The 14394-nt window shown below is 47.2% G+C and overlaps 1 protein-coding gene across 1 annotated transcript in view; it reads left to right on the top strand.

Moving 5' to 3' along the window:
* The first annotated feature begins 1508 nt into the window (after window positions 1-1508).
* Window positions 1509-14394, top strand: part of BMP6 (bone morphogenetic protein 6) — a 137178-nt gene continuing 124292 nt past the window's right edge. The window contains exon 1 of the mRNA XM_069493223.1: window positions 1509-2154. Coding sequence (XP_069349324.1) covers window positions 1509-2154 — 646 coding nt within the window. The remainder of the gene's footprint in view (window positions 2155-14394) is intronic.

Raw genomic sequence — 14394 nt, 5'->3', positions numbered from 1 at the left:
CATTTCCAAGAAGGTAGGGGTGGCTTTACTATGACATTATCTGATTGTACTCTCTTTTGGGTGCTAGCTTAAGAAGCCAAACCAAAGCCCAAATGAGTCAAAATATTTGACCCCAAACCCTCGGGACGCTGGTCTGGCTACATTTGGTCCTCTCCGTGGCCAGACTGTGAACAGCTCCCTCAGAGGGTTTGTCCCAACTTCTAGCAGCTGCCGTTGAAAGCCACGTGTCCGCTAAACGCCCACATCTCATCAATAAGAGAAACTAAGGAAGGAATGAGGAAACTATCATTTGTCTTTTCTCCCTTAATTAATTCTGGCAGTATTGATTTACTGCCGTAAATCAATGTATTTACTTGTATTTAGTTAAAACATCACCTTGGGCCCATTTTGGGGTACTGATCACATCGTTCTTACTAGCTGTGACCTCTCTTTGCCTTTGGTACCTCGCGCTCCTCCGGTGCCCCCGAGACTCCTCTGTGCTCGGAACCTACGCGTGGCGGGGCGCCGCCCCTCGGCGAGGGAGGGTGAAAGAAGGGGGCGGGCCTATTTAAATAGCCCGCGAGACGCGTCTCTCCATTGGCTGCCAGCCTGTCGGTTACCCGCGGGGGCGGGAGTCCCGGGGCTAGAGTGCGGTACCTGAGCTAGACGCGCCGCAGAAAGCCCACGTTGGCCGCTGCCGAGCGCGGCGCCCAGAGGCGGGAGACTGTGAATTCCGGCGCCGACGCCGCGGCGGCCACTGCTCGGCGCACCGGTCCCCTTCCCCGCCATACCCTCTGCGAGTGGGTTTGCTGGGCATCGGCCGAGCACTGAACGGGAAGCGAGATCCTCGCCGCCTCCTCCTGAGGAGGCGAACCGCGCGCGGAGATTCTGAGGGGAGCGGCGGTGCCCGAGGGCGGAGGGGCGCGGAGTTTGTGAGCGAGGAGGAAGTTAAGCCTCGCGGAGGAGACTGGCATTTCGGACGCCTGGTCGCCACAGCCTGGGCCCTACGACGGGGTAAACTCCACGGTGGCCCTGCGAGCCGGGGAGGGGAGTGCGCTGCGATGATGCTCGGCATCCCCCCCAGCTCGTGAGCGGCCCGCGCCCCTGCGCCCCGGCCCCACGCGGCCGCCCGGAGAGCGAGGGGCAGCGCACGTGCGCGGGCGGCGAGGCCGGGAGTGACCGCGCCGTGACCCGCCCAAGGGCGAGGGCGCGGGCGGCAGCGCAGCCCCGACTCGGACGCACCTGGCCCGGGCCGTGCGCCTCTAGAGACCTGCGCGAGACTGTGGGGCTCCCCGTCCTCCCCTCCGAGTGATTCTCCCGGCGACCGCTCCCTCGCCACCCCTCCAGCCTGGGCACCCGGGGGCCCCAGACGACCATGAGAGATAAGGACTGAGGGCCAGGCAGGGGAAGCGAGCCCGCTGAGAGGTGGCGGGGGCTGCTCACGCCAAGGGCCACAGCGGCCGCACTCCGGCCTCGCTCCGCCGATCCACGCCTCGCGGGGCCCGTGGGGACAGCCCGGCCCGGCTGGGATGCCGGGGCTGGGGCGGAGGGCGCAGTGGCTGTGCTGGTGGTGGGGGCTGCTGTGCAGCTGCTGCGGGCCCCCGCCGCTGTGGCCGCCCCTGCCCGCCGCCGCGGGCGCCGCCGCCGGAGGGCAGCTGCTGGGGGACCGCGGGAGCCCGGGCCACGCGGAGCCGCCGCCGCCGCCGCAGTCTTCCTCGGGCTTCCTCTACCGGCGCCTCAAGACGCACGAGAAGCGGGAGATGCAGAAGGAGATCCTCTCGGTGTTGGGGCTCCCGCACCGGCCCCGGCCCCTGCATGGCCTCCAGCAGCCGCAGCCCCAGGCGCTCCCGCAGCAGCAGCAGCAGCTGCCTCGCGGGGAACCCCCTCCCGGGCGGCTGAAGTCCGCGCCCCTCTTCATGCTGGATCTGTACAACGCCCTGTCCACCGACGACGACGAGGATGGGGCATCGGAGGGGCAGAGGCGGCAGCCCTGGTCCCACGGAGGGGCCAGCTCGTCCCTGCCCCGAAAGCCGCCCCCCGGCGCCGCGCACCCCCTCAACAGCAAGAGTCTCCTGGCCTCCGGACCTGGTGGCGGTGGCGCGTCCTCACTGACCAGCGCTCAGGACAGCGCCTTCCTCAACGACGCGGACATGGTCATGAGCTTTGTGAACCTGGGTAAGGATCGGGGGTAACGGAACAAGGAGAACATCCCCCTACTTTCCCCTTTCCAGGGCCCGGGGGGTAGTGTGAGGGCGTGGAGCAGCTCCCGGCGCGCAGGTCCGGCTGGCGCTGTGGGGACGCAGGGACAGCAGACCGCGCACCAGCCACCTGCGCTGCGGTGGGCAGTACGTGCGCTCCCCCGCGCCGCGGGCGGGCGGGGACGCTGGGCCGCGGGAATGCTGCCATCCGCAGGCCTGCCTTTGCGGGCGCCCGGAGCACGTCCCGCATTTTCTCACTCCTGCCCGGCTCGGGCCACGTTAGCTCGACCGCGGCGGAAAGTCCGGCCCGAGTGTAGCTATCCTGGGAAGGAGAAGACGCTTCAACGCTCTTTTCCCTCGGAACTGTCTTCTTTTGTTCCCTAACTCGGAGTGCCAGTTTTCCCACCGCAACTTTTAGGGAATCTGACAACAGTTGAGAACTTTGGAAACTTGACATGAGTATGTTAAGAGGTGTCCATGGCACTGGGGGAGGAGAGCTCTGGTTGCGGGGGAAGGTCCCGAAAGCACAGCGGAAGGCGCGCCAGTCCCGGCTAGGTGGGGCTCGCTCCTGTTTGGGGACGGATCCCAGCCCAACTGGGCAATCCATCTAATATCCTCGCTCACATGCCCTTGGCCACTGTCCCGAAAAGCCGAACCTTTGATCACCGCTACCCGAGCTGCACGGGCGGAGAAAGGGTGCGGGGTAGGGGCCGGGGTTGGGCGCTGAGTTGGTCTGAACCAGTTGCCAGGCAACAGAATGGAAATTCAAGGGCGGCTGAATCCGGCTCCGCCACAAAAGTTCTGTGGCAAACCCTGGACGGAGTCACATCGCCTTTTTCTCCCTTAAGTTTTCTCATCTGTAAAGGAGAAGGGTGCAAAGAAGACTTTTCCGAGTCAGTGCTTCTAATTTGCGCTGCTCTTAATTCATAAGCCGACTCAGTTCAGCGTAGACAGGGTTAGGGGACGCGTCGTCTGCAGACAGACCTGGGGGTGCAGTAGCCACGCCCGGAGTGGGTGCAGCCGCGGTGTGGGTGGGTCTCCGTGGGCTTCCTTTCCCGTGTGAGACGCGTGGCTGTGCCCAGGTCCCAGAGTGGGTTAGCAGAGACACTTGCCAAAGTAGCACACAGGTCTCCCAGCCACGTCATAAACGCCTGTCATTTAAGGGCATTATTTACTGGAATGATTCCTGTGTAAAATATCTGGGTCATTTCTTTACAAGTGTATCTATGATTCTCAACTCTGCTGAGCTCTGGGGAGAGAAGGTGGGGGTGGGGATAAGGGCCAAGGGCGAGGGGGAGGGTGTGGAGTAGGACGATTGGCATCCAAGTGGTGCAGAAATCCTCCTGGGAAATTCATGAAACAGAATCTCACAGGGAGTAGAGGCTCAGGACCTGCCAATCTGGCTACTTGCACTGCCAGGGGTTCTGATTGGACAAGAATCTTCACAACTTATTGGAACCAAATAGAAAATTGAGCCACCTCCAGGAAGCATTCTTAGGAAATTCTCATGCTAGTCAACAAAATTTAGTAATGGGGGAGGGGTGACAGAGGACCAGAGCTGTTCCTTATTCTAAATTTTCTGCTTCTTTTGACTTAATAAATTCCACCCCCTGCTCTTTCCCTCCCTCCCCAGCCGCACCACGTTTGCTGACAGCTTTGGAGAAATGTTTTATTGCCTGTTGGGGGTAGTCCTCACCTGGACAAAAGGGAGGAAGACTGGCACTCCTGGCTCCTTGACAGAGAATTAAGTTACAGACTCAGGGAAAACAATTCCAGTAGCATCACCTGGGGGCATTTGAAGAACTAGGGATGCTAGGGCTGCTCCCCAGACCCAGAGCAATTACATCAGAATCTTTGAAGGTGGGGTTCAGGCAGCTTTTTTTTTTTTTTTTTTTTAAGTGCCTTACTTTTCTAATGAGCTACCATAGTCATGAACCACTGACACAGGAGATCTTCATGTGTGAAGGAAATCAATGCGTCATCCAAGTAAAAGATTAAGAGCAAAGCTTCCAAACACTGCTGCACAATAGAGTCACCCAGGACCTTTAAAAATTCAGAAGACCAGGTGGCACTCTATATCAATTAAATCAGAGTGTGTGGGGGTAGATGCCAGGTAGCAGTATTTTCTAAAGATCCCCAGGTGGTTCCAGTGTTTGGGAACCACTCTCTTAGATCAGTGGTGCCCAACTTTTTTAGCACCAGGGACGGGTTTCATGGAAAACAATTTTTCCGTGGACAGGGGTGGGGGGATGGTTTTGGGATGATTCAAGTGCATTACATTTATTGTACAGTCAAACTTCTCTGCTAATGATGATCTGTATTTGCAGCAGCTCCCCAGCGCGAGCATCACCGCCTCACCTCCACCTCAGATCATCAGGCATTAGACTCTCATAAGGAGTGCACAACCTAGATCCCTTGCATGCACAGTTTATAGTAGGTTTCCTGCTCCTATGAGAATCTAATGCCAGGGCTGATCTGACAGGAGGAGGAGCTCAGGTGGTGATGTGAGTGATGGGGAGTGGCTCTACATACAGATGAAGCTTCGCTGGCCCACCCACCAGCCGCTCACCTCCTGCTGTGCTCCTGGTTCCTAACAGGCCAGGGACTGGACCAGTACTAGTCCATGGCCCGGGGTTGGGGACCGAAGCCTTAGGTCGTATTTGGAAATTTTGAGAGCTGGCTTGAAGCAAGTTTGTAAAGTACAGTGATGTTTACTGTGTTTAGTGACCTCCAAATTCCCCTTCTTCCTTGCTTTTCTGACCTTTCGTGGTCTATGGGTACACATTGCTTCTGAGTCACTCTGCTTGAAGCTGGTTGTCAACTAATCCTGCTAGGGTGATGATTTAATACAGCATCTCCCTAGGGATATTTTATTTTCCGTAAAGGATATTTAAAGATTAAAAAAACCCAAAAACCTCCCCAAAAATTCCAAGAGAACTCACCCATAGTGTAATTCCAGGCCCCAGGACAAGCTGACATGGAACTGAAAGAGCATTCCAGGTAGGGAACTGTATCCCAAGCCCCTCATAGCCCATCAGTGGGCTTTCTGACTACAAGTTTAGCTATTATAGCTCCATTTCAGAACTCCCTATGGGTGTTTAGAGGAGAAAACCTTTCCCAGGTAAGTAGAATCCAAGCTGCAAGCCATGCCACCTTCCAATCAAGCAGTTCTATTTCATCTTAATCCATTTAGCAGTAGGAAAGGGGGATGTCAGGATGAGAGGCTAGAAATGTGGTAAAATTTGATTACCATGGCTCTGGACATGAGAAGGACAGTTCATTTGAAGAAAGTAATTGCTTAGCAATGTGGATTCTCTAAAACAAAGGATGTTGTGAGAATTCCACAGATTTCCTAACTGGTGTCAATGTCATGTTAACTGCTGCATTACCTGACTCATCTATTACAGAACCTACAGAAAAATAAATGTTTCGGCACTGTGTTTTAAAGGGCTTTTATACCTACTGAGTTAAGTAAATTATAAACTGGAAGTACAAGGGAAAGTGTTACATAGTTGTAAACATCTGTCTTCCCCTGGACCGGAGGAATAATTTACTCATGAAATATTTAAAACACCCCGAGGTTTGTCAGCCAGCAGGACTATCAGGAAGTATGAATCAACAGGATAAATTTCTCTCTCATAGCCCAAATGCCGGTCATCCGACCAGCTCATTGTTGTTTATGTTGACTGTTCTAAACTCTGTCTGAGTGAATAGGCTGGGATGTGTCACCTTCTAAGTGCTAACCCTCTGCTGCCACCCCTGCTGGTGAGCAGAGTGCCCGGGTGAGCTCGTGAACTTGCATTCAATCAGGGTCATAGATGCCATTTTCTCTTTGTTTTCTAATGCTAAAAATGTCTTGGCAGCCTAATCAGCAAGCCTGCCAATTTGGTGACCTTGAAGAGGTATCCTAAAATATCCTTCAGGTCTTGGCTTAAACTTCACTTTCTTGGAGAAACCTTCTCTGCTAGCCTATGTAAACCGATGCTGCCCCCACCTTACCCACTTCTTCACCATCACAGCGCCCTGTTTATTTCCTTCCTTGCGCTTATCACAAGTTTTCCTTTTTTCTTTTAAAATTTGCTTACTCATTTGTTTGTGTCCCCTTCTAGGATGTCAGCCTCCAAAGGCGGAAACCGTACTAATCCACTACCGCAGCCTAAGTGTCTGACATAACGCTGAGCACAGGGAAGGTGCTTCACAAAGATTGAATTAAGGAAAATATAAACATAGCCCACATTTCAAATTCATATTTCACTAATCTGGAAGATCTGATTATTTAGAAATGGTATACCTGATTTTTATTGAGTAAAACATTTAAAGTGAAGACATTTAGGACGCTGAAGTTCATGGTATTTGATGTATATCATTAGTGCTTTAATTAGTCACTCGTATGTATATTAATTTATAATATGCATTATATCTGATAGTAGTAAAACGTTTCCCTAAATCTGCATTTCAGATTTCACTTATTTATTTTGAATTAGTGAGGTATTGATCTTCAGATGCTAGGATTAAATGAAATAAAAAATTCAAATTATGTCAGAAAAGGGAATCAGTATATTTTAGTACAAGTAACAAGAAACTTATTATACTAAAAATACTGGCAATCTTCTGAACAAAATTATACTTGGGAAACATAAATTAGAAGAAGAATGGAATACTCCCTACTTGTCTTTGTAACCAGATACACCATACTGTCTTTTTCTCATAAACATAGGATCAGTACTACTATTTTTCATTTAAGCTGCCTGTACTGATAAAGATTTTTGTTAGCAGAAAATAAATCCATGTCTGCAAGCTACTCCCAGCAAAAATAGTTTGGAGAATTTGGTTGCAAGAGTGTGATTCAAAGAAGCGGTAGATGTTCTAAAGAGATAACAGAGTAAATGTGAAATTCAGTGATATTCCAACAAAAAAGTTGTACAAAGTGTTCTTAAACGAAGATCAAAGGGCAAGCAGATACCATTGTTTAGATCTCAGATGGTGTTTCCTCTGGTTGTCCGTCTAAGAATGGGTATAAATCCTTTTTAAATGTGCTGAATAATGGTTAGTTCCTCTACTTAAGAGCTTACCTCTGATCAGCTTGGAGGAGGGCTTCCCAGGGATAGAAGAGGCCGGGTTAAGTGAAAAAAGCAATGCTCAGCCCTTTATTCAGCATGCAATAATTATGTTGCATCACTGTGTCTTCAGAGTTTAGCTACTTTATATGTGGGATTTCAAATGAATATTTTACTTGACTGAGAGGTGGCAGTGAATACTGGCTATCAAAGGTGGTATATAGTCTAGCAAACTCTAAACAATTATCAGCTCTGTCATCTTTACCTCACCCTTGTCTGTTTATGAAGCTGAGTTAGAAAAGGAAAATGAAGAGGGTACAGTATCTTGGATAATTAATCAGTTTTTTGATTAATTATCAGAATAATTAATAATTAGTCAGATTTCCACAAATCAATCCCTGATTCTCCCCTTCCCATTTTATGTCAAAAAAATGAATTATTCTAGGGAATGATTATTTTTAACTTAGCATAAAGGCATTATAGTTTTAATCTTTCCACTTTGAACTTTATTCTGTTTCCCCCCCTCCTCGTTTCTGAATTTTAGTTATTTTGCCATCTTTGGCACTTCCAGCAGTGGGAAGAAAAGTAGGCAATATCTGAATCAGATTCTTGTATTTTTGACTAGAAGCTTCCATAAGTTTCTGAGCAAAAGGAGTAGCAATCAATACAGAAACTCTCTAAGATATAAGCAGATAATTTACCAAGTCTCTGTGCAGGCCTGCCCTGGCCACAGGGTGTCACCCAGGGGCTGGGGGGGTGTCTGGCATCTTCTCTTGTGTTCTCCACAAAGAACTAGGGCATTCTGTTGTACTTATTTCTCTGTTTTCATCATGACTGCTGAGTTAATTTTATCCAAACACATTTTCTCTTCTGATCATACCCTTACCTGCTCTTCAACACCCTTGCTCCCATCTCTGTTCTAACTCTTGCTGCCTGGAAGCTTGTGAGCCAGAAAATTCTCACCTGGAATATATGAAAGCAGTGACAACTGAATTAAGGAGAAGGAAAGCCATCACCACTTTAGTGGAAATTAGAGTCACTAAAGAACCAGTGCCATCAACCTCTAAAGTTTTGAGAATGCCAGAAATTCTTAGAACCTGCGTTCTATCTGCTCACCTTCCACTATAAGCATCAGAAATCAGTAACACATTGCACTGAAATTTATTGGATTTTTTGTTCAGTTACAGTGTTTTGAAGATACTGTTCTCTACAACTTTTTTCAATGTACAGTATAATATTTCAGCACCCTATGGATAAAGTTAGAGCCTGGAGTCTGGCTGGGAACACAGCGTCTATCCATAACATGGCTTTTCTGGGGAAATGCACGCCCAGCAACAGAAAACCCATTTTGAGTTTATTGGTTAACCCAGTTTGGGATTATTGGTGAATTTATATTATCCATAGATCATAGAATTTGAAAATCATCTTGCATATCATCTAGTCTCTTATGGTTGCTGTTGAATTTGTTAGATTTATTCACCACCATTTTCTCTTCACTGCTGTTACCTTTTAAGGCTGAGGGACCATCCCTGGAACTGCAAAGAGATTCTAATGCATCAAAGCAATAGGGCCATGGGCCAGGCCTAATGGATAATCAAGGAGAAATTACAACAGCACACAAAGAGAGCACAGCCTGGGGAGAGAGGCAAGGAAGCCCAAATCTGGAACTTTGAGGGTTTTCTCTTGGTTGAGACCGTTTTCTCCTAGTACTCTGCTTTTAGAAAAGAAAATGCTATGTATATCTATAAATAGACTCTTGTTTGGTATGCCAAAGGACTGTTGACCCCAGGGAATTGTTTTTTGCTCAACTGAATTGAAAACCACATCACTCTGAGCAGCATTGTTCCACTGATATCCACTGAGTCTCTTCCTGCCCTTCCCATCTCCGTTATTAAAGAGATTGGGTCCATAATAGAGATAATATCTAAATTACATCAGGTCATTCCTTGATGGGTCCCCACGGTCTCGTTATCTCAAACACAGCCCCAGATGACTGCGTCGAAGAATCTCCTTCAAACGTTTTTGCAGAATGAAGTTCTAGTTCCAAGTGGGAGAGCCTTCCTGACTTTCAGGTTCATGGGCACACGCCCTTGATTACTGATCCTGCTAGAAAGGTTGGGAGTGTCTGAGGCCTGAAATGTCCCTGCTCCACAGTGCCAACTTTACGTTCAGATTGTTTTCTCATCACCAGAGAGCTCCGTCGGGTCCGGGAGGAGTGGAATGGAGTGGATTCAGAGCAGGCAGAAAACAGTGCCCCTCTGAGGCAGAGCCTGGGAGCCCACTCCATGCTGACCTCCAATATCCTCCACGGTCCTTATTATCACTCTACTGCCACTTGCCCTTTCACCTTGTCCAGAACATCTGCGTTTGTTGATTGTTGTTCCTGTGTTTACAGTCTTGTTGGTTTCCTGTACATGAACATGAGCTGGGAAAAAAATTCTGATTTGTGTCTCCACAGAGCATGAACTAACCATATCATTGGTGGGAGCTATTTTATGTACTGATTAGGCCAGGAGATTTTTTTTTTTTATAATTGGACTTACTTATCCCCTGAGACCAGTTATTTTCCCTCCTTCCTTTTAAATCTATGAATTATATTTAAATAGTCCAAAGACTGAGTTTTGTAAAATTAAGGACTAAAAGTTTTTTACTTATTTTTTCCAGATTTTATTTGCATCTCCCATATCAGAATAATAGAGAAGCTGTACATTTAAAAAAAAAAAGAGTTAATTTTTTTAGAGCAGTTTTAGATTCACAGCAAAATTGAGTGTAATTTTTCAGAGCTTTCCCGTATTCCCCCTCCCCCATACATGCACAGGCTCTACCACTATCAACATCCCCCACCAGGGCGGTGCATTTGTTACAACTGATGCACCTACACTGACGTGTCATCATCACCCAGAGTCTATATTAGTGTTGACTTGTGGTGATGGACAGTCTGTGAGGTTGGACCAATGTGTAATGACATACAGTATCATACAGAATAGTCTCACCGCCCTAAAAATCCTCTGTGGAGAAGCTATATAGCTACTGAGGAAAAACAAATCAATGAAAATGTAAAAATTGAAGATATGCAGAGTTAGGGTAAACAGTAATGAAATACCTTTGTTGAATAATGTTTTGTTTCTGGGGTTTTACCACAGTGGTGTATTAAAGAAGCCATTTTGATTGTCTATGACAATATGGGCCTTATAGTGCTTCTATGTGTTGACAAAAAATCCAAATCCATCAGAAATCTTTTTCTTTTCTTTTTTTTTTTTTTTAAGTCTAGGAGTTTAAAAATCTTTTTTCCTCCACATACTTTCACTGAGGTGTCTGTCACCATAGTACCTAGACAATTCCTCAGGCAGAGATATGAGTGATTAAATTTCTCCCTGGCTCGTGCCCTGTTTGATCCATGCCCGGCAGGATTTGGGGGAGTAAAATAAAGAAGGCTGAAGAATGAACAAGAATTATAGGAATTCGGTGCTTGTAGATTATTGAAATTTGGGGGGTTGTTAGGGGAGGAGTTAAATATTTTTTCTTCCTTTCTGAAAACTTATATTAAAACTTAGTGTGACTTTAGGATTGAGAAACTCACAAAAATATCATGTCCTAGAGGCAGGATCAGGGGACTTTAAAAGGCTTCCTCAGGAGAGACTATTTAGATCAGATCAAAACTGAATTACCAGAGACTCCATAAATCCAGAGGTCTTTGTAAGTGAAATATAGAATAGGCTTATCTGCCTTTGAGCTGTTTTCTATGCAAAAGTGCTACACAGTTTAATGGAGAAAAAATAAGAAAACACCATAACAGAAACAAGAAACATGGTAACTCTAAAGAGTACTGTTGATCCAATAGCTAGCAGTTCATTTGAGACGTGTTGGGAGTTTGCGAGCATTTCTTTACAAATATTGTAAATTCGTGAATTCTCCTCTTCTCTCTTCATGTCCATTACCCATTGTAGTAGGGTATTTTCTTACTTATTTCTAGCTAAATTGCCCACCCCTTTTCTCCTGTACCTCCCCTCCCTCACCGCCCCCCCCCCCCCGCCCCCAACAGAGAAACCTCTTAAAAATAGGGAAGAGCTTGGGGTTGTGGCAGTGTCACTGGGCTTGAGAAATTCAGCTTTGTTCCATAGCATCTGGCCTGGATGTGCTGTGGTTTACTACTTCTCTGTGTGGTAGCATAGACGTTTAATTGAGGGGCAGGGCTAAGGCTTTTGGGGAATAGTGAGAAGGCCATAGCTGGAGGTATGTGGAGAGTTAGATTTCTCTCCAGAGGCTGTGGAGCAGGCCTTTGCATTTCTATGGGGTCTATTTAGGGCAGAGCCCTCCAACACCAACTTTGGGAATTCCTCCCACAAATCTGGCACATTGGTTATTTCATCTGATTGAGGTTGTTTGGTCCTATTGTTATACACACACTTATGTGTCATCATTGTAGATGTGGAATCCAGCGTGGCTGCAGGGATGACGGCGGTATGTAGTGCATATTAGTTTCTCTTGCCTTCTTTTCCTCTTTCTCTTCTTTTCCTCCTATTAATAAATTTGGCAACCCCACTGCAATATGTATGTTCCTATGTTCTTTCCCGTAGTTTTGGAGCATTTGCCATTGATCCAGCCGAGCAGATTACACATTTCCATGGAGTCTGGTAGTTTCCTGCCACAAAAGTGACTCATTGCCCACTATAATGGTTAAGTGGCTAGTTTTCTTGATGGTGCTAGAAAGTGCTGATGGCCTATTTATTGTAGAGAACACTTGATTAAGATTCAGAAGGCTTCAATTTAGCTGTTAGTCTTAGTATTTTCCTTTTTAAACAATAGCTTGGTCAAGTCTCTTAACCAAGTTTCGAGGTCTCTTTCCTCTTCTATAAACTGTGAGTATTGGGGCTAGATCAGTGTTTTCAAAAAAGTGTTTCATGGAACACTACTTTTCCAAAATGGTCTTCAAAAAAAGGTCATGGAAGCGCTTTATCTTCTATTCCTCTCCTTGAGTGTATGAGTGTATTAATGCTCTGATAAGGCCAGCAGTAAAGACCCTTGCTAACTTGGTTTGGTAGAGTTTTGTTTTGAGCTTACTTTTGCTCTGTAACCCCTTTTTGCAGAGGCCCTCTTGTGTCAGGCCTGGGCCCTCAGCCCCCACGTTCCCATGTCCCCTCCTTACCCCTGCTGTCCTCACAGAGCAGGGAAGGGACCTCAGGAGGTTGCATTTCCAGCTGCTGCTGCCCTTCTGTGGCTCCAGCTCTCTCTGGATGGGATGGGCCACCATCCCATTCCATCTTCCACTGGAGACCCCTGGCTCTCTGCCCTCCCTCCCCCGGGGGGACGTGGCTCCCCATGGGTTGCCTCACCAGGACCTGCTCAGCTCGCTTACTTCTGTGTCCCCAGTTCCCTGCATCGAATCCCCTCTGTTGTAAACACTTGCAGGGGGTTCTCTTTCCTTGGTTGGACCCTAATTGCTGTGGCTTCTTAATTCCCTGCAACACAGTTGAGAAAGCCCAGACTAGATCATGCTCAGAACTCAATTCTTGGAGTGTTCCTTTTTGTGTTTCTCTGAGTGATTCTTTAAAAAAAAAAAAAAAAAAATTTTTTTTTTTTTGTAAAACAGCTTAATTGAGGTATAATTGACATACAATGAATTGGTTATTTAAAGTGTACAATTCGATAAACTTTAACACAGGTAGGCAGCGCTAATCAAGACAGTGAATGTATCCTGAGCTACACTTTTAAACAGTGGCTTGTGCTAGGGACTGAATAATCAATCCTAGCACACAGGAAGTGCCGCAAGAAGCCCCATCTTTCATCTCTGCCATGGCTCTTCATGCTTTTATCTTACGGGCTTTGAACATCCTTAAGAATGGAATTTGCTGAAGATGTTTGTGAATGGTTTTCTTGGATCGGAGAACCATGGGGTCAAGTCTTCATAGGGTCAAACTTGCTGTTGGTAATTGTGATTTAACTTTGCCCCATATCTCACTTTCTACATTTATTTTTGGAAATAATAATAAAAACAGGCAGATCTGCATTCTAATTTTGAAAGCAAGGACCTGGGGTCTTTATGGGTGACCCTTTCGACATCTTGCTTCTAAAGACTCACGTTTAAAAGATTTGATCCTGCTGGGAAACAGCGGAAAAATGCTTCTCTGTATTTCTGTTTCAAATTCAGGCAATTTAGATCAGGCACAAGTCCAAGAACTTTAAGAAAGTAGACACCAATTTACCCTCAACTTTTCCCTGTGCTCATCCTTCTCCACATGTTCTGTAAACTCAAATAGAAATCGCATCTTTTCTTGCATGAAAACATAAGTATTATATTTCTTTATGGCCTTTTGCCTTAAAGAATGGCTGATGTCACTCATTATCCTATTATCTCAGCAAGGCAAACACTTAGACTCACAGCTGCCAATATATAGTAAGCTCTAGTCAATAGTAACATAGGAGAGAATCTGGAGGTTTTTGGAGAAAATTAATATTTAGAGTAGTGTTAACAGAATGTTCCAAATAGCACCCAGTCACATAATAGAACAGTTTTGTGAAATTACTTAACCTCCCCCTACCTGCCGCCATTCAGGGAAACTGCTCTTTCCTTTCCTCTGTGTCCTTCCTCTGCCCTGGAGGGTTGATTTCCATCCCCATCCCTCTGCTGGGATTGTGTCATTGAAGACACCTAATGACTCCATCCTGAGTCCTCATCTTCCTCCCTGCAAGCTTTGATCATGTTGGAATTCTTTTTTCCTACTGTACAGCACTTTGAAAAAGTCCTCTTCTTTATTTCTGTGACAGTGCCAGCCACACCCTTGGGTCCTATTCTGTCTCCACGCCTGCTGCTGCATTTTGGGGCATTTTCTGAAATACAGCAACAGATTCAGAAGGGTTAGTCTATGGCATGAGACCTACACTCTGGGCTGAGACAGGACACAGGCTGGGGGACTGGGGTGGAAGGAGGTGACATCCAGTTGCAGGAGTGAGGAGATAATATGTGGCCATAGGACAGGATGAAGGACAGGCACCAGGCTCTCAGGTGACCCACTACAGAGGCTCGGTGGCCTGGTGGGAGCCACTGTATTCAGAAAGCTGAATGCAGCTTCAGGGAGTTCTCCCAGAACTGAGCACCACCCCAGGGAACTGCGTCCCTTCCCTTTCACTGACCTGTCTATTCAGAGCAGGGCCCGAGTACG

Source organism: Eulemur rufifrons, chromosome 18 (genome assembly GCF_041146395.1).
Source record: "Eulemur rufifrons isolate Redbay chromosome 18, OSU_ERuf_1, whole genome shotgun sequence".
NCBI lineage: Eukaryota > Metazoa > Chordata > Mammalia > Primates > Lemuridae > Eulemur > Eulemur rufifrons.
The sequence above is the reverse complement of the archived record's forward strand: the minus strand, read 5'-3'. Positions and strand labels throughout refer to the sequence as shown.